The 25,434-nt window shown below is 38.8% G+C and overlaps 1 protein-coding gene across 11 annotated transcripts in view; it reads right to left on the bottom strand.

Annotated features, from left to right (window-relative positions):
• DNAH8 (dynein axonemal heavy chain 8) overlaps nucleotides 1-25,434 on the bottom strand; it is a 309,672-nt gene that overhangs the window by 101,806 nt on the left and 182,432 nt on the right. For 10 of the 11 annotated variants that reach the window (XR_009211262.1, XM_058432164.1, XM_058432167.1 and 7 more), the window contains 12 exons: nucleotides 20,473-20,626; nucleotides 18,758-18,922; nucleotides 17,137-17,363; nucleotides 14,968-15,086; nucleotides 12,610-12,713; nucleotides 11,188-11,364; nucleotides 9,168-9,335; nucleotides 8,431-8,646; nucleotides 5,056-5,193; nucleotides 3,100-3,227; nucleotides 2,118-2,289; nucleotides 72-227 (listed from right to left, as the gene is read on the bottom strand). Coding sequence is in view for 10 of the 11 variants with exons in the window: in XM_058432164.1 (XP_058288147.1) it covers nucleotides 72-227; nucleotides 2,118-2,289; nucleotides 3,100-3,227; nucleotides 5,056-5,193; nucleotides 8,431-8,646; nucleotides 9,168-9,335; nucleotides 11,188-11,364; nucleotides 12,610-12,713; nucleotides 14,968-15,086; nucleotides 17,137-17,363; nucleotides 18,758-18,922; nucleotides 20,473-20,626 (1,924 nt within the window). In the remaining variant the exon portion in view is untranslated. The remainder of the gene's footprint in view (nucleotides 1-71; nucleotides 228-2,117; nucleotides 2,290-3,099; nucleotides 3,228-5,055; nucleotides 5,194-8,430; nucleotides 8,647-9,167; nucleotides 9,336-11,187; nucleotides 11,365-12,609; nucleotides 12,714-14,967; nucleotides 15,087-17,136; nucleotides 17,364-18,757; nucleotides 18,923-20,472; nucleotides 20,627-25,434) is intronic. The other variant, XM_058432166.1, reaches the window with a different exon arrangement.

Raw genomic sequence — 25,434 nt, 5'->3', positions numbered from 1 at the left:
AGATTCAATCGAAATTTTGAAAAAGTTTCATGATTTCAAGATTACTTTCCCCTGCACCAAATGCTACATACCTGCAAATCATTTTGTTTTTCCTTTGATTTAATCCAAGTTTTGCCTTGAGTTTGTGGGTCTATGAGGAGTGGGTATCTGGTGGCCTTTGTCACAATAATGCCATTCTGAATTGAGAGATCATCTCCTGGTAATCCTTGTAGCCCCCACTCACCAATCTGAACAACAGGAAATGGATATCACCATTCAAAGGAGAAGAGGAATGCTCTCATTAGTAATTAAAAGTACTGTAAAGTAAAATAATTTAAAATGTGGACATTATTTTTCTTTGAGACTATGCAACTTGTACTTCGAAAAAGGCAAACTTGTAAATGTGAACCAAATAACATTCACATTAAAAAAAACAAATTTATTATCTAATGAATCCCTTCTTTAATTACCCAAGACAAGGTTTATCCTTTTGCATTGTATTTTCATATTTAGGGGAATCACCGTAAGTTGATTGCATATTAAACCTGATTTGGGGTTAATGGAGATAGTGAATATAATGAGATATCAGAGAAGAAGGTAAGTCCCAGGCAATTAGCCCGACAGCTTCCTCTTCCGGCTCTTTGGTTCTGCCCACATGGTGTACGGGTGATTGCATAGCTGGAGATAAATGAGATGAGTTATTATATTGGCAGGAGCTCATCAATGACACTTTTGTGAATATTTCCTTCTCCAAATTTAGAGGGGATTGCCAGCCTCCCACCATGTGATCAATAAAATCACTGGGACAGGCGCAGTGGTTCATGCCTATAATCCCAGCATTTTGGGAGTCTGGGAGGCTCACTTGAGCCCAGGAATTTGAGGCTGCAGTGAGCCATGATCACACCACTGCACTTCAGTCTGGGCTACAGAGCAAGACTTTGTCTCTAAAAAAATAAAATAAAATAAAGTAAAATAAAATAAAATAAAATAAAATATAATAATCGGAGATCCAATGAGCCAACCAGCCTCCACCTTTGTTAAATTATCCCAGGACCCCCAAAGGCCATAATTAATAAAGAATATTCTGGCCCACTTTGCTTCACTAGTGCCCAGTGCATCTCCAACACATAATCTATTCCCTGTAAGGGTGAATTCAACAATGTTCGAATTGGAAAAGATTAGTTTTTAACTTTTAAATACAGATAACATGAAATTAATAGCTTGGCATCCCCTAAGGAAACAGCAACTGGAGAGCAGATTTGCAAATCAGAAAAGCAACTCATGAATACAAATTGCCTGGAAAGCATTTATTACCACAGAAGCTCTGCAAGATATACTGGAAATTGACAGTGGCATCAAATTCCCAGCAAGGAAGGTTAGTATGAAGGGACTTGCTATTACTTAGGGTCACCGGAACACGCTATTGTGTTATGTTATTAGACACTAAAAAAGATAGCAAATAATGAAAATAAGGTTAATACCAGCACAGATCATGCCTACATTTGCCTAAAATGTTTGAAAGAGAGTATGACTTCACAGGAGTGGTGTAAATAATGAAGAGTTATAAGAAGGGCCCAGTATTAGCAAGCCGGTATCTCTCAAATGATCTTTCAGTTCATAGCAATACGATTGGTCTTAATTTGGAAGCAAGATTACTTAAAATGCAAAGAAACATTTATACCACAAAGAAAATTATTTCAGAAAAAACTCTTAAGCACTTTCAAAACAATCTTTCCAGTTAAAGAAAAAATGCAATGAACCTGGGTTTCTTTTCTTTTTTTTCTTTTTTTTTGAGATAGAGCTTCTCTCTCTCTTGTTGCCCAGGCTGGAGTGCAATGGCGTGATCTTGGAACCATCACCTCCCGGGTTGAAGCGATTCTCCTGCCTCAGCCTCCCGAGTAGCTGGGATTACAGGCACCCGCCATCACACCCGGCTAACTTCTGTATTTTTAGTAGAGACGGGGATTTCACCATGTTGGTCAGGCTGGTCTTGAACTCCTAACCTCATGATCTGCCCTCCTCGGCCTTCCAAAGTGCTGGGATTACAGGCGTGAGCCACCGAGCCCAGCCAGGTTTCTTGGTAAGTATGAAATAAAGTGAGATTGAAATTCAAATAATATTGGGAAAGTAAAACTTACAGTTGGAGAATCCACCAACATTGAAATAAGATTCAGGTTTTCTGTGAAAGGAATTTTCCGTGCTCTCAACTCCATTTCCCATTGATCTTTAAGCAAATAGTTCCTAAATATCTGATTGAAAGGACCGAGGTAGGAAAGGAATCCCGTGCACAGCAGAATATCACCTACAAGTCTGTGAAGAAAAAACACACAGCCCCCTCCCCAAAGTGAGTCACCTGACATTAAGTTGTTTGAGAGGTCACAGTTTTGCTCTGTTACTGGGTGAAATCCTTCTTTGCCCCTGCTTAATGCTTGGTAGCCAGGCATGGAAAAGACCGTGCAAAGTGGAACCCTAAACCCAAAAGTGGGTAGAAGTGGCCACATGTGGGGTGGTCAGGAAGCAAGAAAGAAGGCTTCCTCCTGAAGCCTACAGGTCCTGAGCCTTGATACTGTGAGGAAAGTATCTTCCCCCATCCTGTGCCTTGGTCTTGTTTGGATTTCAGTCTTGTGTTAAACCATTTTTTCTTTCCCCTCCCTTTTTATTTATTTATTTTTTATTTTTTTGCCATTTTCTTGCTCCTCTCTCATTCCCCTCTCTTTTAAGTTTTCTAAGGACACCAATAGACACCAGCAGAAGACAGCCTTGCATTTACGACAAACCATTGATCCACACTTTCAAAATCATTGAGGTGAAGCATAGAGAACTGGAGTGAGCATCTGGACAACTCTGGCAAATCCAAACAATATCAAAAGCACTCTCATACTGAAAACCCACAGTGCTGAACCACAGCTCAGATGTAAAATATTTCACAAAATCTTCTTCGCCCTCTATAGTACTTCACCTGAGAGTGCATGATTTAAGTTGTAAGCACTGTCATAGATGATGGAATTCAGAGAGGAACATGTGGAAATGAAGGAGAAAAGCATTTCACCATGGAAATGGACTTTATGTTCTCTAATGCCACAAAGAAAGAGTGATTATGAAGAAGACCCAGACTCCCACCTATTAATCTGAGCTTTGAATTCTTTACTTTGCTGGGTCCACCGGACTTTTTCTCCACTCAGCCCATCGATGAGAGTGGAGGCGGCCTGCATCTTTTTCCGGCACATATCAGCGTCATTAAGCAAATCCTGCAGCCATAATGGGAGAATGCCTCAAAAAACTTTTCTAAGTGCTTAACACAAACATCCATTATATTCACACATAAAAATACATGGGGGAATTTCTTACTTTGCAAAATAATATAACCTAAAAATACAGTGTGCATTGAAACTTCACATATTAAAATTTGATCATTCATAATATAGTGATTTTACCTTACGAAATTTGAAGGAAATCAATTTTGAAAGACAGAATCCAAATCACACAATTTATCTTTTAATCAGATAAATTAAAATAGTATTTCTAGGCCGGGTGCGGTGGCTCACGCTTGTAATCCCAGCACTTTGGGAGGCTGAGGCGGGCGGATCATGAGGTCAGGAGATCGAGACCACGGTGAAACCCCGTCTCTACTAAAAATACAAAAAAATTAGCCGGGCGTGGTGGCGGGCGCCTGTAGTCCCAGCTACTCAGAGAGGCTGAGGCAGAAGAATGGCGTGAACCTGGAAGGCAGAGCTTGCAGTGAGCCGAGATTGCGCCACTGCACTCCAGCCTGGGCGACAGAGCGAGACTCCGTCTCAAAAAAAAAAAAAAATAGTATTTCTATTGAATATTTTCAAAACAGAATCAAATCAATAAGATTTGCCATTTTGATGTCTTGGATGCAGTAATAATCCTAAGTTCTTTGCCATTTACTAAGTACTTTTTCCTGGAAAAATCCTAGACAACCGTAGCATGCAGCAGCCGGCTTGTATCAACTCATAAGAGCCAATTGTTAAATTTTTAGAGTATATGTGAGCTGGTGCTAAACACAGCCTTTATTAAAAATTAAACTATGTAAGCTTACAATTATTAAAAGCAAAAGTAATAAATAACAAAAGCTTACTTCCTAATTATTTAAATGTTAACATTATCTATGCTTTTGAGGTTAAGACCGTTGTATCTGGATGGTGGAAATAGTATGCGATGGTGTACTGCCATGCACCTTTTCCCAAATCTGTGCTCAGTGATATTACATTGGTAGTTTAAAATTGCCAGTGATGGGAGTATTTACACCACAGAAATCAGCAAATATTACAAATCCGGGCTTTCCTCTCCCCACACGGCACAATAGATTGTTAAACGTTTACCAGACCACCACTGCTTACAACCTATCCCAAGAGGTTATATTAGGATCCCCATTTTACAAACAGAGATAGGTAGATTGCCCCTGTGAGGCCTCTGAGCCAAAGCTAAGCCATCATATCCCCTGTGACCTGCACGTACACATCCAGATGGCAGGTTCCTGCCTTAACTGATGACATTCCACCACAAAAGAAGTGAAAATGGCCTATTCCTGCCTTAACTGATGACATTACCTTGTGAAATTCCTTTTCCTGCCTCATCCTGGCTCAAAAGCTCCCCCACTGAGCACCTTGTGACCCCCACCCCTGCCCGCCAGAGAACAACCCCCTTTGACTGTAATTTTCCTTTACTTACCCAAATCCTATAAAACTATCTCCCTTCGCTGACTCTCTTTTCGGACTCAGCCCGCCTGCACCCAGGTGAAATAAACAGCCTTGTTGCTCACACAAAGCCTGTTTGGTGGTCTCTTCACACGGACGCGCGTGAAAGCCCCAAACTACACAATTAACAAATGTCTGAACTGCACCTCAAACCCAGTTTTCTAACCCTCAAATCAGTGACGGTACAGCTTGATCAGTGAAAACACAAAAAATAATTTTGAGCACCAAAGATCCAAAACAGGCATGCTGGCCAATATTTTTTCATCACAACCATTCGCCTGATTTCCAAATATAGCATGCTCTTGTGTAAAGTGTCAGTACACCGTTTTGGGGATTTTTAAATATTTAATCTCACCATTTTCTCATTCATTGCTGCATCAAATTTTGCCTGTACTTTATCCAGCTCAGCTTGCTTCTCATCCAGCAGGGCTTGTGCCTTCCCTAACTCAGCATTAGCAACTGCTAACCGGCCTTCCTGCTTGGCCAGGTTGGCCTGAAAAGAAGAAGACGTGGTTAGTGTATTAGCTGCACGAAACAGTCATGATTGTAATTGGTAGATAACACAAATCACATGATTTCTGCACTAGACGGGACTTTCGAGCTCATCTGTTTCAGTGTCTTCAGCTGGGAAAGCAAAGCGTCTTGGAGGGTATTTCATTACTTTTAAATTTTTAATTACTGGCCAGGTGTGGTGGCTCATGCCTATAATCCCAGAACTTTGGGAGCCTGAGGATCACCTGAGCCCAGTTCAAGACCAGCCTAGGCAGAATAGTGAGATCTTGTTTCTACGGAAAATAGAAAAACTAGCTAGGCATGGTGGCATGCACCTGTAGTCCAAGCTACTCTGGAGGCTGAAGCAGGAGGATCCCTTGGGCCCCAGAGGTCGAGGCTGCAGTGAGCTGCGATCACAACACTGCACTCCAGCCTGGGCGACAGAGTGAGACCCTGTCTCAAAAAAATTTTTTTAAATTATTAATGTTCAGTAAGAAAACATGGAAAACGCAGCAATGTATAGAAAGGAGAACAAAAGTTACCCCAATATTTCTCAGACATAACCTGTGAGTATTGTGTTAGGAAGTTGGTAATCGGCATTTTGATTTTTTTCATTTCATTTCATTTTATGAAGGTCCCAAGTCCATCCTGAACATTAGTTATGTGACTGCATGATATTCTACGTGTTGGATGTATCATAATTAACCTTTTTCCTATTCATATACATTTCTCCACCCACCCATTTTTAGTTATTACAAATAATGTTGTGATAAATACTATTGGATATGTACACATTTAGGATTGTTACTTTGGTAACAATCCAATTTCAAAGATTCTGCAAGTGAAATTACTGTAACAGTAGTTTTTCATATTTTTCTAAGTCCTACAATGTGGTAATGATCTGCTTCTTGTAAATTTAAAATAATCAGTAAAATAATCTAGGCCCAAAGCCTTCTGGGGCAAAAGTTCTTTGATCCCTTTCTTATTTTCATTCTCAATGTTTATTTGAATTTAGCTCCTTTTCCCATAAAACTTTTATTTCATTTAGATTTTCTAATATATTGACATATAACTGTGTAATATTTGCAGCCTGGCACAGTGGCTCACACCTATAATCCTGGGAGCAGTTTGGGAGGCTGAGGTAGGAGGACTGCTTAAGCCCAGGAATTCAAGGCTACAGTAAGCTATGATTACACCACTGCACTCCAGCCTGGGAGCCAGAATGAAACCCTGTCTCTTAAAAAACAATTGCTTTATAATTATTTAAATCTTCACATCTAGAATTATAAGGATTTATCTTTCTATTTTCATTTGTTTTCATTTTCTTCTTGATTAGATTTTCCAGGAATATTTCTTACAGTTTTGTTTTTGCAAAGCATAGGCTCTTAGATTTGCTCATTAATTCTGCTGCTTTTCTCTTCTCTAATTTTTAATGTTTTTTTTTTGGGGGGCTCTATTCTGCTTTCCTTAAATTTTGTGTGTGTGTATGCTTATGAGTGAGTATATACTTTAACTCTTCAGTGGAATGTTTAGTTTCTTTGATGTATGTAAGGGCTAAGAATGTACCATTTTGACCATATCACAGAATCTTTGATAACTCGCTTATTTTCATCATTTCCTAATTAGGAATGACTGACTTCTTTTTAATGTAAACTTTGCAATATTATTGCTTATAATCGGAGAATGAGACCCCAGGATTTTTTGCTTCCGGGAATTTAATCAAGGTCCTCTTTTACTATTGAATATAATTAATTCTTATAAATGTTTCTTGTACTCTAGAAATAATTTCATGTTCTTTGTTTATGTTGAAGAAAGTTCGATGTAGTTATTCAACCTGAAAAATAGTATCACGTAAAATTTCTGTATAATTACTAATTTATGCCTAGTCAGGACTGCCTCTAAAATTTACAGGGCCCAGTGCACAATGAAAAATGTGGGGCCCTTTGTTAAAAAAAAATTAAGAATCTGAAGAAGGCAACAGCAGAGCATTAACACAAGGCCCTGTGTGCACACCCAAGAAGCTGGCCCTATGCCTACCAGGGGTAGACACAATCTCAAATTACAATGTTATTTTTGTTAATTTGATAGCATGTGCCACAATCTCAAATTACAGTATTATATTTGTTAATTTCCACTGAAAATACTAATGGATTTGGTTTATATAATCAGATGCTATTTTATTTATTGCATAACACATTATTTTAATTGTCTTCACTATGGATCATAATTTTTATCAACAAAGAATAGTTCTTTCCTGATGTGTGTGTGTTTTCTTTTTTTTCTTGAATTCTACATTTATTGTAAGATTTCTCCCTTGGTATCTTTTTGTTGGGGTGTTTTTTTTTATATTTTTCCTATCATTTCTCTTTGTTAAAACTTTTTATTTTAAATTGACTTTCTATTTTTCTCAAAGTTCCTCATACACAGGTTTTAAAAGAGGCAGCCATTTCTCTAAGGCTTATGAAAAACAGTAACCCCCTGCCCACTGACTCATCATTATCCATTCCACAGAGCAACCACTTATAATACTTTTAGCTTTGTGGGGGTGGGGGATTGGGATGGGGCCCTAGAGGCAGTGTGTATCTATCTGAGTGATACATTTCATGAATCCTTGCACTCCTAAGAATCTCATTCTGTTCCCTCATCCATGAAGACCAGCTTTGCCCACTATTGAGTGCCTGGACCCCAGCATTTTCCTCCTCAAAACTCTGCATATGTTTTTTCATTATCTTCTAGTATTTAGGGTTGTGGGAAATCTGCAACATGTTGATTTGTCTTTTGTAAAGAACCTTTTAGGTTTTGTTTGATTGCTTCTTAGATTGCATTTAAGGTTCTCCTTCTGTCTTTGAAATTTAAAACATTTCTAGGTGTCAAACCCAATTTTTATAAGTGTTGTTTGAAATACAGTAATCAAATTCAACCTCCAAACCTAATCTCCAAACTTCAAAGAAATGGCAAGTTTTTCTTCTTATGATAGCTTGATTATTATTCCCAAGAAATTCATTTCCTGTGTAAGTTAACACATTGGTTTCAGTCATTTGCCTGCATTGTCAAGAAACATGTAACAGATATAAAAAGAAGGAGAAATTTTGAGAGGACATAGAGAAAAAAGACAAATTTGGTAACAGGGACATCTACCTTTATTAGTCTAAACTACGCATTGTCTTTTAATAGCAGTAATATTGATGATTCATTTTATGAAACATTGATTTACTGAGAGAAGGAAGGAAACTTTTACCTTCAGAGGCAACACTTCTCTATTGATGCCATAAAATATTGCCATAGCAAGTGTCCAAGACAGGAGACCAGCCACATTCCCACAGACTTTTTTGGCACTTTCAAAAGTATAATCATCCATATTAAAATATGGCTGTAGTAATTCAACAGTCTCTTCATTTATAGTGTCCTTAGGGAACTGCTGAAGGCTCCACAGGAATCCTGTTGCACTCATCAACTGAAAAATAGTATTATAACCTGTAAGTTCTGGAAGAAAATAAATACTTTCTTCCTGAGTTAATATGTACTTCTAAATTGAATTTTCTCAAAGAAGTAACAGTTGATTTGATCTAAATATACAAACTGAGACTATTGGGAGTAGCCAACCTAAATCTGTAAATCACAAATTGTCTTCTGGATTCCATGTGGAAAGAGTAAAGAAAAAAGCTATGTAAGTTTTCTTTCTGGTAAGTGCATCTGAATGCCACCAACCACACAAGCCCCTTTTTGAAGACTGGGCTGGGTTGACACCAAGGCTGTGCCAATACTAGCCACCAGTTCTGGACAGATGTCATAAAAAGAAGGTATTCGGCTTTAAAATCTATCCCTCCTTACATTTGAGGTGATGCAGTTTAAGATAAACTTTTCAATATGCAATGATCAATTATTGTCTGCCAGTTTGTCTGGTCTATATTCAGTGTCCTGGGCTGAGGACGCCTGATGCAGCTCATAGGATTGACAAAGATAGATTTTACTTACCTTTAATGACTCTCCCCATGATGGCTTGCAGCAAGGTTTTTCTGGATCCATAGTAACAGGGTCAATTTTCTTTTGAAATAGTAACAGAACACAGTCCATGATTCTCATAATAAGATGTGGTGGTTTTGCAAGTTTCCTGACTGTGGCAATATCATTTGGCTTGATAGTCTATATTTGGGATGAGGGATCAACATTTTGTTTGTTGAGTGGTATTAATAGTTACATGGAAATCTAATACTTTTAAATAATTAAGATAGAAAACTTTAAAACATATTTTCTCTCCAGTTCCAAGATTTTTGCTTAGTGGCTCTTTCATTGTTATTTTGGTATTTCTGTTTGTTTATTTGTATGTATTCTTTTTTTCCCTGTTGCTCCCAATGAATTGCTTTAAAATATCACTATCAGACATTGCCATCATAGGCCTCTGTTAATAAGTCCCATTGATATGTAACATTTAGATAACTTGCATCTTCAAAGCACAGGGTCTATATTAGTTGTGGATATTAAGAGAGGATACAAAGCCCTAAATATCAGAAACCTCACCTTCAGCCTTCATTGTGAGGGCTTCCCTGTCTATGGCAGGAGGGGGAATTAGAAGGAGACAAGAGAAGTTACTGTAATATATGGCTCATAAAAGCATTTTTGAACATTTCTATCCGTTGGCTGGGTTTGGATTAAGACGTTGCCTGACCATCAAGGCAAGGACTGGGAGACCATATGATCAATAACATGTTCTAAGACGCCTTTGGTTCGGTGATCTCTCCCTTTTGTACGTTATAGTAAGACCCACAAAGGAAGTGGGGGGTGCAGAATGTGTCCTGGTCATTGTGAAAATTTTATTAAATGATTATCATAGATTTATTCATTCATTTAACAATTGCAGGCATTCTCCCATACAAAACAAAGCAAACCAAAATAGTCTTGTCCTCATAACCTCCTGAAAATGGCACAGAAAATACAATTACCCTACATAAGGATTTCTGCTATGACAGAAGCATGTGAGTGACAGGAAAACAAAGGAAGGCCTCAAAGAAGAACTGAAAACTTCCTGGGAGGAGTGAGGTCTGGGCTCAGATTTGAAGAATGACTCTAATTAGGCAATGAAAGTTAGGAAAAGCATTCCCGGCAGAGGTGGAGGCACGTTTAAAGGTAACAGACCCTGACCATTCTTCCATAATCCTACACATTTTTCTGTATGACTGGATCGCATTGTGTGTAGGGACAAAATGACAAGAGATAAAGTTCAAGAGATAGACAGGAGCCAGGTCATCAGCAGGAACAGAAGCACTAATATTTATTGAGCACTTTCTATGTGCCTAGCATTTTGTATTAATTACTTTTAATGCTCACATTGATTCTTTAAGGATCAATGAGAAATTATAATCCCCATAGAAACCCAAGAAAGTTAAGTAAATTTACTCCAGATCATCTATATGTACATACATACATATATGTGTGTGTATTAGCAGTGTGTAAGTATATACATGTGTGTATATATGTGTGTATATATCCACACACATATATGTGTATGTATATGCCTGTGTGCATGTGTGTGTGTGTATTATACATAGACTTTGAATGCAGGTCTGCCTGCCTCCAAAGCTGTGCCCCTTTTGCCTCACAGCTGTGGATGTCTAGCTCAGGACTTTATCCTAAGAGCAGTGGGAACCACAGGAAGATTTTAAAAGGGAGCATGACATAATCTGGAAGGGATGCTGGAGAAACTGAGCAGGCTGTCTGTGTAATCTGAATTTCTCATAGTTTAGGCCACTAACCACTAGCATTATTTCTCAGTTCTCATGGAAGACCAATTTGTGGGATGAAAATAATATAAGAGGTGAGGACTTTAAAAAAAAATTAGAACTTAGAAAACTGAATTAACTGACACACTTGTTTCCAGACTCAGAGATTATCAATCACATTAAGAATTCAATTCCGTTTTCTGATGAGTTAATTTCATGTAATGAAACATGATGCCTTCTAGGACTTGTGTTGGAAGGGGTAGCAATGCACTGCTCACATTCAGGGCTGCTTCTGCTTCTTCCAATGCAGGTTTAGCTGCCTCAAGCTTGCTTTCAGCTTTTACTTTTTCACTATCAATTTCATCCACAATTTTTTGGGCTTTGTCTTTTACCTCCTGTACTTCATTTTTAATTTTGGCTGAAGCCTGAGCGCTTACTGTGACTTCTGCTAATACCTGTTAAGTTGAAGAAACACATGAAAGCAAATAGAAACCTTTCAAGCAAAATTCATAGATTTGAATAGTGAGCAAATATTTATTCAACATAATATAAAACACGACTAAGAACAAACTTTTTTCCTATCTAAGTTGTCTATATTTTAAGGTGTATTAAAGTAAATTCCTTTGAGCAGTTCCTCACAGTCTTCCATTTTCAAAGTTTTTCTTAGGCTTAGAATTTATATAAAAATAAATATTTAAAGCTTTCAAAAGAAATAGTATTTTCACTCTACAAATTTCTAGAAAATTAAAACAGTTCAAGTAAGTATCATAAAATAAGGGCAAAAAACCATTTTAAGCCTTGTATAATAACAATAAAAGTAGCTAATGTTTATTGAGTGCTTACCATATATGCCAGGACTATGCTTAAGTGCCTCCCCTATGTTAGTTCACTCATTACAGCAACTGGCTAAGGACCAAGACTGAAGTATCTATTCTTAACTGACTCTTGGTGACTGGAAGCTGAAAGTCTGAGACTAGAAGGCTGTATAATAGATAAAAAAGCAGTACATAGGCCGGGCACCGTGGCTCACGCCTGTAATCCCAGCACTTTGGGAGGCCAAGGCAGGCGGATCACAAAGTCAAGAGATTGAGACCATCCTGGCCAACACGGTGAAACCCCATCTCTACTAAAAATACAAAAATTAGGCAGGAGAATCGCTTGAACCCAGGAGGTGGAGGTTGCAGTAAGCCGAGATCACGCCACTGCACTCCAGCCTGGGCAACAGAGCAAGACTCCATTTCAAAAAAAAAAAAAAAAAAGAGAAAAAGCAGCACACATATATACCTATCTCCTTGAGAGGAGTATGGATTTTTCCTCTTTCTTTAAAAAAAAAAAAAAAAAAAACACCAACTCTTCCTCGATTTGGGCCATCCCAGAAACCTGGAACATACAGGGACCTTAAAGAGAAGACCAAATATAACTCATAGTCAAGCAGAAATTTCATAAACAGATGAAAAAGAACGAGAGAGACAGACAGAGTGAGAGAAGAAATAATAGTCTTAGGCCAAGTAGCAAAATTAATAGTTCAGGTATATGCTGGTATAAGTTAAACAAAAATGTCTAATGGTCTTTGTGAACACTATCTTACCAGGAATTGTCCATAGGTTTATACCCTGTTTGTTCTTTAGTACCATTTTAAAGAAATGCATTTTAATATGGAAAAATATTTCTCATCAGTGATAAAATAAATGCAAACTCACTTCATCTGCTTTTATGGAAGCCACTGCCAACTCCTTCTCCTTGATTGCAAGATCCTGAGAGAGTTTAGCAACAGATTCACTTGCCTCCATTAGTTTATCAAGACCTTTACAAATACACACATATATACCTTTGCTGAGTATAGGTATATGCCTTCATCAAATATTTATTCAACATTTACTATTTATGAGGCACTGTACATGTAATATAACAAACAAAAAATTGTATTTGCAGACAAAAGCTTTAAAAAATATATATCTTAAGAGCAACAATATTGACCATATTTCTGAGTTTCAACAGGAAGGCAAAGAAAATAGCTCTGACTGAAGAATATCATGTAGCTACATTTAAGGGAAAGTCACAATGTCCTATTGAATAAGATTAGTTTGGCCAAGAAACTTATTTGACAAATGTATGCTCTCTTCAGCTTTGTAAACAGTTTGTAGCTATCATTTTTTGCCTTTGAATCATATTGTAGCTGAGGTGGCAAATGAGATAGAAAATATATTAACATTTTTGTGGTTCTCTTTGCTATAAAAATGAAAATAATGGTGAAAACTTATGTAACGGACTTTGCAACTTTTAGCACTGTAGAGAAAAAGAAATGGTTAACTGAATTGCTCACATTCCAATGGGTTCTAGGTAGTGGGATGTTGGTAAATATTTAAATCTGGGTCACTGGGAGAAGGGGAAGCCCTCATCTGTATATTGTCCAATTTCTGTAGTATAAACATTCCCACCATGGTTGATTTCAAGCTACCAAAAGATTCTCGGTACCACACTGTTATGTAATATTCCTACCATACAGACAGAAGTAAATAACCTCAAGAACATTGATATAAGAAAATAGAGTAGGCCGGGTGCAGTGGCTCACCCCTGTAATCTCAGCACTTTGGGAAGCCGGGAGGATGGATAACCTGAGGTCAGTTCGAAACCAGTCTGGCCAACATGGCAAAACCCTGTCTCTACTAAAAATACAAAATAAGCTGGGCATGGTGGCGCATGCCTGTAATCCCAGCTACTTGGGCTGAGGCAGGAGAATTCCGTGAACCTGGGAGGCAGAGGTTGCAGTGAACAGAGATCACGCCATTGCACGCCAGCCTAGGCAACAGAGCAAAACTCTGTCTCAAAGAAAAAAAAAAGAGTAAAACTAAGAAGAGATGAGTTTGAGCATTTATTGCCTTTATTTTAAATCCAATTTGTTTAATTGTAAGTATACATGAGTTAATTTTTAATAAAAGTTCTGTTTAACAAGCAGATCACAAAATTCCTAAAAATTCAACATTGTGTTCTCAAAAGCCACTATAAGTTGGCTTCAGCACTCTACTGATCTAAAGCATCATACAGGAAAGCTGCAAGAAGCTGAATCATGAGAAAACCACAGAAGAAGGCTTCTTTCACAGTCTTCTCTCATAACTATGACTTCACAGACCTTGGCGCTCAGTTATGCTATGTGACCGAGTGGTTTTTGTTTTGTTTTTTTCTTGAGACAGGGTCCCACTCTGTCACCTACAGCAAAGTGTAGTGGTGCAATCTCGGCTCACTGCAGCCTTGACCTCCTGGGCTCAAGTGATCCTCCCACCTCAGCCTCCCAAGTAGCTTGGTCTACAGGCATGCGCCACCAGGATGCCTGACTAATTTTTATATTTTTGTAGAGACAGGGTTTCACCATGTTGCCCAGGCTGCTCTTGAACTCCTGGGCTCAAGTGATCCGCTCGCCTTGGCCTCTTGAAGTGTGGAATTACAGGCGTGAGCCACCATACCCAGCCCCTCAAGTTTTATTTAGAACTTGAAAAATAAGAACTAAGGTGTTTTAGATTGTTTGGGCCACATGCTTTCTGGACATATAATCTGTTCCAATGTTTACTTTTGCTAGTTATACTACATATACCAGACACTTGGAAAACTCTTGCTTAGGTACACAATCTCTTTTTGTTTTTATTTGTTTTTGCTTCTATTTTGCCTTCTTCTTTATTAGAAATGTAGGGAAAATTAACATGGCAAAGTTTATACAAATCAAGGCAAATCAAAATGAAACCAAAAACTGAAATTGTTGTCCATTCCCAAAAGCTGGCTTGCCCCCATCTGCCAGCAATGGCTCAGTGACTCAGCACAGGGGACCCAGAGTTGAAAGAGCCAGGAGAAATGGTTCTACAGAGAAAATAGGCCATTTCTGTTTAGATTTTCTTCTGTTCAGAGTTTCTTGACAGGTCAAAATACCCTCAAGGGCATCCTTTAAAATTATGTACTACTAACAAAGTATTTCATTTTCAGACAAAATGTCCACCAAACAAAATATTGAGATCCCTATCAAATAAACCCTATTTCCATTCCACCCCATTCTATTCCATTCCTCTTACCAATATTCATACGTTCAGCCTGTTCATTAATGAATTTCACCTTTTCAGCATAAATGTTTTTATAACCATTTATAAATGAGAGGTAAGATTTGGGAGTCACATGTGCTCTTCGGCGGTATCTGAAAGCAGAACATTAAAAGGACCATTTCAATCATTGTGCGTACTCCCATAAAATGACACCTCTCCCAAGGTGAAATCAGTGTGATCATGTAGAGTGATTCACTAGCAGGAAGACAGGACTTGAGCATGGTTTCTCAGAGGTGAAGTGGAAAAAGGACTAAATCTGTCTTATGTTTCGATCCTAAGGGGTCTTTGACTTCAACCTTAACTCCAACTCTGTTTCCTCATATGGAAAACTGAGAAAAGAATGTCTGCTCGACCCCTCCCAGAATTTTGTGAAGATCAAATAAAATCGCATATATGAACACCCTATGTGAACGCTGGTGTCAACAGTGTAAAACTTTAAGGTTCTGGACAAATATTAGGGATAAGTGGTTGAAATGAATTTGTGCTGTGATCCATTTTCATTTAAGTGATATTTGTTACAACCTCTTCACTGCTGGATATCAGCTGAGTGGGTTTACAGAAGCAAAAACCAATGTCTCCCCAGTTCACTGGATTGGCCTTGAAATCAAGGCAACCACACTTGATTCAAATGTCCACTTTATTGTGGCTTTATTACAAAAGGCATAATTTTATACAGAAGAAGCTCAAGTGAAAAAAGAGTTCTTCATGTACTATAAAATTATTTAACCTTTTATATTAATTTAAACTTTTGTAGTTTTGAAGATTTTTAATGTTTTTGAGGTTTTTTTTAAGATCTTGGGCATATATGTGACTATCATTAAAGTGTTATAAAAATATTACATTCAGAATAAACTTCAACAACCTAAGAATATACACAAAATTTGAAAAATATACCCAAATTTTCAATGTAAAGAAACAGATTTTTGTAGCTGCACAAAGGTAAAAATTTATCTCCACAGATGACATTAGCAGGAGTTCAAATAGAAAGAAAATCTTCTTAACAGTAAGAATTAATATACACTGATTCACCAAGAGAATTTGGGAGATCTTATCTGGAATTATTTAAAAGGGTAGTCTGGGAATGGTTTTAAGTAAAGGAAAAGGTATGGAATAAATAAACTTTTGTGAAGCAGGAACCTCACTGAAAATCAATGAAAGTGTTACCCGAACTTTCTTTTTTTTTTTTTTTTTTTTGAGACGGAGTCTCGCTCTGTCGCCCAGGCTGGAGTGCAGTGGCGCAATCTCGGCTCACTGCAAGCTCCGCCTCCTGGGTTCACGCCATTCTCCTGCCTCAGCCTCTCCAAGTAGCTGGGACTACAGGCGCCCGCCACCACGCCCGGCTAATTTTTTTATTTTTTAGTAGAGACAGGGTTTCACCGTGGTCTCGATCTCCTGACCTCGTGATCCGCCTGCCTCGGCCTCCCAAAGTGCTGGGATTACAAGCGTGAGCCACTGCGCCCGGCCTACCCGAACTTTCTATGCAGAAAAACAGGCATAGCTTTTCTGGGGATCCCCGTTGGCCCATTTGTCAATCTTATACAGTGACTGTCGTGCTTTGGGGGAAAAGAGCTTTGTTTTTGCATGGTTGACACCAGCTTTCACATAATGAACATGCCATTGCTGCTTTTAGTGAGTGGTTTTCCCACAGTCAATTAATATTTTGTTTCACAGTTATCTGGCATAGAAACATTGGTAAGACTAAGTAATGCAAATACAAATTCTAAATACTCCCTTAACATAAGGCAATAAAGAAACATTAGAAACAGTGTACTTCTTTAATCAAAATAAATAATGTATTTGAATAAGAAACTAATTTTAAACAGTTGGTGATGAATTAGTTAAGTCATTTTCAAAGCAAAATTACGCAGATGAAATAAAGCAATTCATTAAGCATCTGTCACTTTGAGGTTTGGAAGATAAAAAGGTATTTAAGTGTGGACACTAGTTCGTTTTTAAACCTTGTTTACTTGCCATCTCTTCATACATAATCACAAGAAAATCAAAGCAAGAAAGATCTAAAAATGCAGCTAGGACCTTGTGCTCAATGAATAGGAGGAGTCTTCTGCAGGATGTTACAATGCATTTCTCTTGGGAATGCATGCTGCGGTTCCATAGTGATGGTGCTTATGTAATATCACTTACCTTTGGAAATAACTTTCACAGCTCTCTGAAACCATGTCATGAAATAGGCCCATTGTTTCTACAACTTGTCTTTTAATTTCACTAGAGCAGACAATATTATAGTCTGAAAGGAAGTAGGAGGCCACAGCAATCAGAGCCTCCCTCGGCCAGCGGCTGAACCAGTCCATAGTGCAACCTGATATCAAGCCAGGAAATTTCAAAGAACGGGCACGGAACTTCTCACCAACCTATTGATAGCAAAGTCAACAAACATGAGAAACACAGAGGGGTTGTAAGTCAGCCAGAGAGAGATTTATGCAATCTGACCCAAGAGTGTGACATCACAAATTTGAAAATGAATCTTCTTGGGCTGCAATCATATATAAATTTAATGTTCTGATGAAGGGAGGAAATATACTCCACACTCTTCCCTGTCATGGGACTACATCTACATTATTGTGTTCAATTCTAGGAACTTTCTTTTAAGAGGAAACTGATAAACTAGAACTCTTTTAGAGAGAGGGCTAGGACAGCAAAAGGCCTGGACACTGGGACAAGTGAGAACAGCTGCAGGAACAGATGTTTGGTCTAAAAAGAAAACAACTTAGACAGCCTTGCAAAAACCTTCTCCAAATATCTGAAAAACTTTACATGGAAGAGGGATTGAGTTCCTTGTAGAGGGCAGAATTAGAAAAATACAGAGACAAAATTCTATTGATTATAAATAAGAGCTTTTTGGCAATTAGACTATCCAAGAATGAAGCAGGCTGCCTTATAAATTAGTGAGACTCCCTAGAGCAGAGCTGTCAATAGAACTTTAAGTGATAATAAAAATGCTTTATATATATGCTTTCCAGTGTGGTAGCTATTAGCCACACATGACTACTAAGCACTAGGAATGGAGCTAAGCCAGGCGCGGTGGCTCATGCCTGTAATCCCAGCACTTTGGGAGGCCCAGGCGGGTGAATCGCTTCAGTTCAGGAGTTCCAGACCAGCCTGGACAACATGGCAAAACCTCATCTCTACAAAAAATACAAAAATTAACTGGGCATGGTGGCACATGCTTGTAGTCCCAGCTACTTGGGAGTGTAAGGTGAGAGGATGGCTTGAGCCTGGGAGGTTGATGATGCTGCAGTGAGCCATGATCATACCACTGCACTTCAGCCTAGGCAACGGAGCAACACCCTGTATCAAAAATAAACCAAATAGTAAGTAGAAATGGGGCTAATTAATCAAAACTTAAGTAGCCATATATGCCTAATGGCTACTATATTGGGAAGCACAATGAGATAGAGATTTTCAAACCTACATCAGAGACATTATGGTAAAGCTCATATGTCCACATGGGAGGTGGAGCTGGACGAGGTTACATCACCAAGTCCCTTACAATTCAAACAATCCATGTCTCTAGGTAATTAATGAAAATTGCCGGTTATGCAGTATTTTTTAATAATATGAATATTTTAAATTATACTGGAAATGAGAATTTGGTCAATGGAGATTGTGTGGTACAAAAGTGTTAATTTTAATTCAATGTAAAAATGTTAATTTCCAAGATCATTATCTAATAACAGAAGGTAAACTAAGTACCTTTAGATAAGGAACTCTTTCTACGTAGATATAAATAAAAATAAAAACTTACTGGAGAAAAGCAGAGAACAACATGTAAGTTCTTCTTTGATCTTGAAATGAAGTATTCATACAAATTATCAAAGGTAGGAGGATTGCGAGGTAGCTCCCTCTTCATCACTGAAATCAGACCTTGGGTGATTTCATCCATCTCATCTCGTGCAAACAAATTGGAGATCTTTAAGGAATGGACAAGGAAGTGTTCTGTATTTTAAGAGTTCTCCACAGTCAATTCATTGCCAAAGTCCAGTCCCTTTTTTAACTTGCATGTCATCTTGTTTCATATTTTCTTTCAGCATCTCCACAGTCAAATCCCTGATTTGCCAGAGTTTATCAAGACTGCAACTTTTTATTGAGCAGCTCAATCAAGAACTAATTGTGTTTTCCTGTGCTATCACCAAAAAGCTATCTCCACCACCACTTAATCATCTCTTTAAAATGTCCAGGGGTGCCCTCTGTACTTTGACTCAGAGTCAGTCTAATCAACTCTGGCTCCAAAATACTTAACTAATTTTTGCACCATTAAGCATCTGTATACCATAGTGCAGGGAAGAGTTAACGCAGCAGGCCTAATCTTGAAAAGGGTATGCTTGCAGAGCTGACCCTTGTCTGTTATCAGGGAACTTGGCTTTTGGAATGTCTCCTCCATTAGTAATTGATAAGGTTGTTTTGCAGTGCCAACTAGACTGTTTACACAAACCTTGTGATACATGGTAAACATCTATCTGCTTTCCTTCTAGGAATCTGGAACTTTGGTAGTTGTAGCTAGGCAGGAAGTGACTACCATGACCAAACCTAAAAAAAAGCCACTGGACTCTGAATCTCAAGTGGGCTTCCCTGAACAGAAACACAGTGCATATGTTACTGCCCTACATACTGGATGGAGAGGACGTTCTGTATGGCCCCTTGGCAAAAGCATAGGAAGCTGGAACATCGATTCCATGTTCCTGGAACATCAATGACTCCACAAGATAAGTCTTTTTCTCTACTGATCTGCCTCTGTATCCTTACTGTGTTGCCGCAATAAATCTCAGCCATGAGTATAACTATAAGTTGAACATCCCTTATTCAAAATGCTTGGGACCACACTGTTTCAGGTTTCAGATTTTTTTCAGATTTTGGAATGTTTGCATTTTACTTACTGGTTGAGCACCTCCAAATCAAAAAATCTGAAATCTAAAATGATCCAATAATGAGCATGTCCTTTGAGCATCATGTTCATGCTCAAAAAGTTTCAGATTTTGGAGCATTTTGGATTCCAGAGTTTTGGATTTGAGATACTCGACCTGTATATGCTGAGTCTGGTGAGTCTTTCTGACGAAGTACTAAAGATGTGAGTGCTCACGGAAGTGCTGATACAAGCGGTTTCAGAAGTGGTGGTACAGACATCCATTTACAACTAACAGAACTCTTTCAACCATTCTATACTCCTCACTAGTATGTAGATAGATGGACAGATACTTTGCTTCTCCTAAAATAAATTATAAGACCAAAGTGAAGACTGAAGAGACAAGTAAGGAACCACGTTCAAAATTAAACAAAGCATCTGGAGATGGGCAGCATTCATTTCACAGGAACTTCAGAAAATCTGCTAAATCTCATACAGTAACCATGTCTAAGATAAAAAATGTACTAAATAGCCTCACTTTTGAAAGGTTGCTGCTTTTTCTATTCCAATATAGTTTATATTTTTACAATATGGGCTTTTTCTCTACTTTTGAGACTTACCTCCCCTGAAGATAGCAAGTTGTTAAGGTATTCTAGAAATGCCTCATCTTTTATTTCATTGTCAGTAAAGATGAAAGTGATGCCTTTTCCATCAGCACCAGCAACTTTGTACAAAGCTTTTAAATCATCTGTTAGATTAGTCACATTGTAAGACCTAAGAAGAAAAATGATAGAAAATTTTAGATTAAAAAATATATAGTCGGCTGGGCACGGTGGCTCACACCTGTAATCCCAGCACTTTGGGAGGCCGAGGCGGGTGGATCACGAGGTCAGGAGATTGAGACCATCCTGATCAACATGGCGAAAACCCATCTCTACTAAAAAAATACAAAAAAATTAGCCAAGTGTGTGGTGCGTGCCTGTAATCCCAGATACTTGGGAGGCTGAGGCAGGAGAATCACTTGAACCCGGGAGGCAGAGGTTGCAGTGAGCCGAGATCATGCCACTGCACTCCAGCCTGGGTGACAGAGTGAGACTCCTTCTCAAAAGAAATAAACAAACAAACAACAACAACAACAACAAAAACCATAGTCATAATTTATCCCAAAACACAATAATAGCCCATGATCATTAGAGCATAATCTGTACATGCTCCAATAGATACTAAGTAATGGTGCCTGCTAGAAAATACAGAGATTAGAGCTAAAGAGGGATATGTTACCATTCAAAACAAATATTTCGTTTAAGTTGAGAACTGAGAAACATGGAACTTACCAAAAGTGATCCATGACGCATAAGTGGGAATAGAGAAATGAACTTTTAGTCCCTGCAATCTGACAGTCCTCAGCAACAGATTTTGTCCGAGTAAATATATGTACAATATCTAAAACTCATCTGAAATTTGGATGAGTTTGGTTTAGTGAAAAAGTCAAAATATGTTATGAATAAAATTAGTGATAAATTGTATATAGTGGCAATTTGCACAGCTCATTAAGTGGCTAGATACAAAGAAAACTCACAGAAAAAGATGCATTATGCAATATGGTATAAATAATAGAAATGTTAGATGGCTACAGATTATGGAATGAAAAGATCTTGGTCTTTGTTTTTTGGTTTACTCTGTTTCCGGTTAAATGTATGTGCTACCAGAGGTGATGAGATGTGTAAAAATAAAGCAGACATTATCTGAAATGTTGTATGTAAATCCTCATGGGTAAGCTAATGACAAGGACTAAAAGGTAATCCTCACTGGAAGGAGGTGTTACAATGCAAGTAATAGGCAGTAGGCCATGGGGTCTCACAGAAAGACTATGAGCACTGGAACCAGAAAGATCTAGTGGCCTGATGCTGTCAGAGTAATCCTCTCACTGACTGGCTAGTCTCCGAGCTAATCAGCCAAAGATGTCAATTTGGCTGATTTTTTAAAGAATTAGACTGACTGTTATGTATTGCTTTTGCAATACATAGAGACAGTCACAACACACCCCTTGTCCAGATCCTGACCTCTCTTGTTTCTTTCTTTCAAGTTTTCCAAAAGTATTCTCTGTGCTTCTTCTCTTCCTAATGCGATGTGGCTTGTGCACCCATCCACTTCGCTGAAAGTGTCATCATGCGTATCAGTTGCCACTTTTCACGTCTTAACATTTTCAGATTTTTTTTTTTTTGAGATGGAGTTTCACTCTTCTTGCCCAGGCTGGAGTGCAATGGCGTGATCTTGGCTCACTGCAACCTCCATCTCCAGGGTACAAGTGATTCTCCTGCCTCAGCCTCTTGAGTAGCTGGGATTACAGGTGCCTGTCACCATGCCCAGCTAATTTTTTTGTATTTTTAGTAGAGATGGGGTTTCACCATGTTGGCCAGCTAGTCCCGAACTCCTCACCTCAGGTGATCCACCCGCCTCGGCCTCCCAAAGTGCTGGGATTACAGGTGTGAGCCAGGGCACCTGGCCAGCATTTTCAGATTAATTATCTACCTGCTTAGTTTCTGGAAACCACTCTGGATTTCCTCCTCTCTGTCTTGCCTCTTCTTCTCACTCTCCATTGCAAGCCGCCTTTCTCTATGTTGGGAGACCCCAGAATTCTTTCCACAGCCATCTTTTCTTTCCATGACGCACCCTATTCATGCTCCCCATGACCACAAAAGGGTCCTCTCTACTGAGACTTCTATATTGCTATCTCCAGAACCAGAACCCCTCTCCTGAACTCCACATCCATGAGTCTTATTATCTATGGAAACCGTGTTCTGCAGACACCTCAGACTCAAATGTACTGAACTAAATTCTTACTTTACCCTTCAAAGCTGGTCATTTTTTTATTTATTCAACACATCCTTTTACAGAATTGGTTAAAAGTAAGCATTTAATAATAAAAATAAAAAAGACAAAGATTACAGTGGCCCATTCTCAGGGAGCTTACAGCTTAGTGAAGGAGATAGAAATGTATGTGAACAAGCACTTTTTTTTAATGCAGTGTGGTAAGTACAGTCATGCATTGCTTAACAATGGGGATACATTCTGATAAATGCATCTTTAGAAAATATTGTCACTGTGGCCGGGGCACAGTGGCTCATGCTTGTAATCCCAGCACTTTGGGAGGCTGAGGCGGGTGGATCACAAGGTCAGGAGTTCAAGACCAGCCTGGCCAGCATGGTGAAACCCTGTCTCTACTAAAAACACAAAAATTAGCCAGGCATGGTGGTGCTTGCCTGTAATCCCAGCTACTTGGGAGGCTGAGGCAGATAATTGCTTGAACCCAGGAGGTAGAGGTTGCAGTGAGCAGAGATTGCACCACTGTACTCCAGCCTGTGTGACAGAGTGAGACTCCTTCTCAAAAAAAAAAAAAAAAAAAAGAAAAGAAGGAAAGAGAAAACATTGTAATTGTGGGAGCATAATATAGTTTGGATGTTTGTCCCCTCCAAATCGCGTGTTGAAATGTAACCCCCAATGTTGGAGGTGGGGCTTGATGGGAGGTGTTTGGGTCATGGAGGTCGATCCCTCATGAATGGCTTAGCACCATCCCCTTGGTAATGAGTGAGTTCTAACTCTGAGTTCATATAAGATCTGGTTGTTTAAAGGAGTCTGGGACCTGCCCCCTCGCTCTCTCGCTCCAGCTCTCACGATATGACCACCTGCTGCCCCTTTGCCTCCTGCCATGATTGAAAGCTTCCTGAGACCCTCACCAGAAGCAGGTGCCAGCACCACACTTCCTGTACAGCCTGCAGAACCTTGAGCCAAAACAAACCTGTTTTTAAATAAATTACACAGCCTCAGGTATTCATAGCAATGCAAAAACTGACTGATACAGAACAGCGTAGAGTATGCCTACACACACCTAGGCTATATGGAATGGCCTATTGCTCCTAAGCTACAAACCTGAACAACATGTTACTGCACTGAATGAATACCATAGGCAATTCTAATGCAATGGTCCATATTTGGATATCTACCTAAACATAGAAAAGGTACAGTAAAAATACAGTATGAAAGATTTTTAAAATGCTACTCCTGTATAGGGCAGCTCCATTATAATCTCATGTGACCACCATCATATATGTTGTCTGTTGTTGACCAAAATGTCCTTATGGGGCACACAACTGTACCACTAGAGAAATTAGAGTGTCATCCTAGCCTTCCTGTTCTTTCCTCCTCTTCCTGCATATTGGGTCAGTTATTAAGTCCTATCAATCCTGCACACTTTAAACTGTCCCTGCTGAGTCTTCCTCTCTATTCCCACTTTATCTGCTGTTATAAAATGTATCCAGAATTTGTTGTAATCAAGTGTGGTAAGACACAAAGACACAGGAACGACTGTCATGAAGCAAGATATTTATACTCAAGGATCCCTAGAAACAGAAGGGGGCTTGACACGCTAGGTAGGGTGACATGGGGAAACACCAGAGTCAATCAGGAGGCACAAGAAGTGATGGGAAAACATGGGCAAGAGTCTTTATTGCGGTTTCCATGAGAAAGGCAAGGCAGGAAAGCAGAATTAGGATTTGCTAGTTTGAATAATTTCAGCAGCCTCTGGGGCATAGGAGCACTCCCTTGTTGACTGGTATGTGGCCCTGGGGTGATTAGGGCAGAGGAATATCCTAATCCACCATGAGATGCCACCACACACCCACCAGATAGAGGTGGTGGGTGGGAATAAGGACTCTGGATTGGTTGGTTTGCATATGAAAGGTACTCTCCTGGAGGAGCTGTTTGAATCTCTAAGAATTGGCTACCCTAGAAGGGTCAGTCTCTCCCCAGTCAGCAAAGTCTCAGATGCCAGGGTATAAAGAATACAGAAATTAAGAAAATACAGTGAATAAATTTGCCTTAATTTAAGCCTCCGTCATTCCTAACTACAATCAGTGCAACGCCACCTATCCCAGGATCACAAATTTAGATGCCTACAGGAATCAGACAGATAATGCCAGTGAGTAAAGCAGTGCTGTTGGGGCCTGTGGATTGGAGGATTGCATGTCCCATCCAAGGAGGCAGCTGCTACTGAGCTCTGCTACCTGGGAGTGTAGGCCCTAGATTGCCAGATCTTCCAGTTATTTCAAAAAAAGTCAGAAATACGCTTTTCTAAAATATGAAACCTCCCGATTTTTAAATGCTGACAACTAATTTAATTTTTTGAAGTAAAATTAAATTAGTATCTACTTATTTCATGTTTTATGTTTTTAAAATGCTCCTATAAATTGTATGTTGTTCAATTTTTATTTTTTTTTTGTTTGGCAGCAGAATGATTTGTGTGTTTGTTTATAAATTGGCAAAGTGATCTAAATTTTATATGGAAATAAAAGGCCAAATGGGCAAGACATTTTGAAGAAGAACAAAGTTAGAGATCTGACACTACCAAATATACATATGTTAAATTTAAATATATATATTAAAGAAGCTACAGCAATTAATATAGTGGGTAATGATACAAAGACAGATAAGGAAACCAGTGGAGGAGACTATATAGTCACATATATGATCAGATGACTCAAGACAAAAAATGGCACTTCGATGTGGCAGGGAAAAGATGACCT

The sequence above is a fragment of the Hylobates moloch genome, unplaced genomic scaffold (assembly GCF_009828535.3).
Source record: "Hylobates moloch isolate HMO894 unplaced genomic scaffold, HMol_V3 SCAFFOLD_20, whole genome shotgun sequence".
NCBI classification, from domain to species: Eukaryota; Metazoa; Chordata; class Mammalia; order Primates; family Hylobatidae; genus Hylobates; species Hylobates moloch.
Note: the sequence above shows the minus strand (reverse complement) of the source record. Positions and strands in the feature narration are given on the sequence as shown.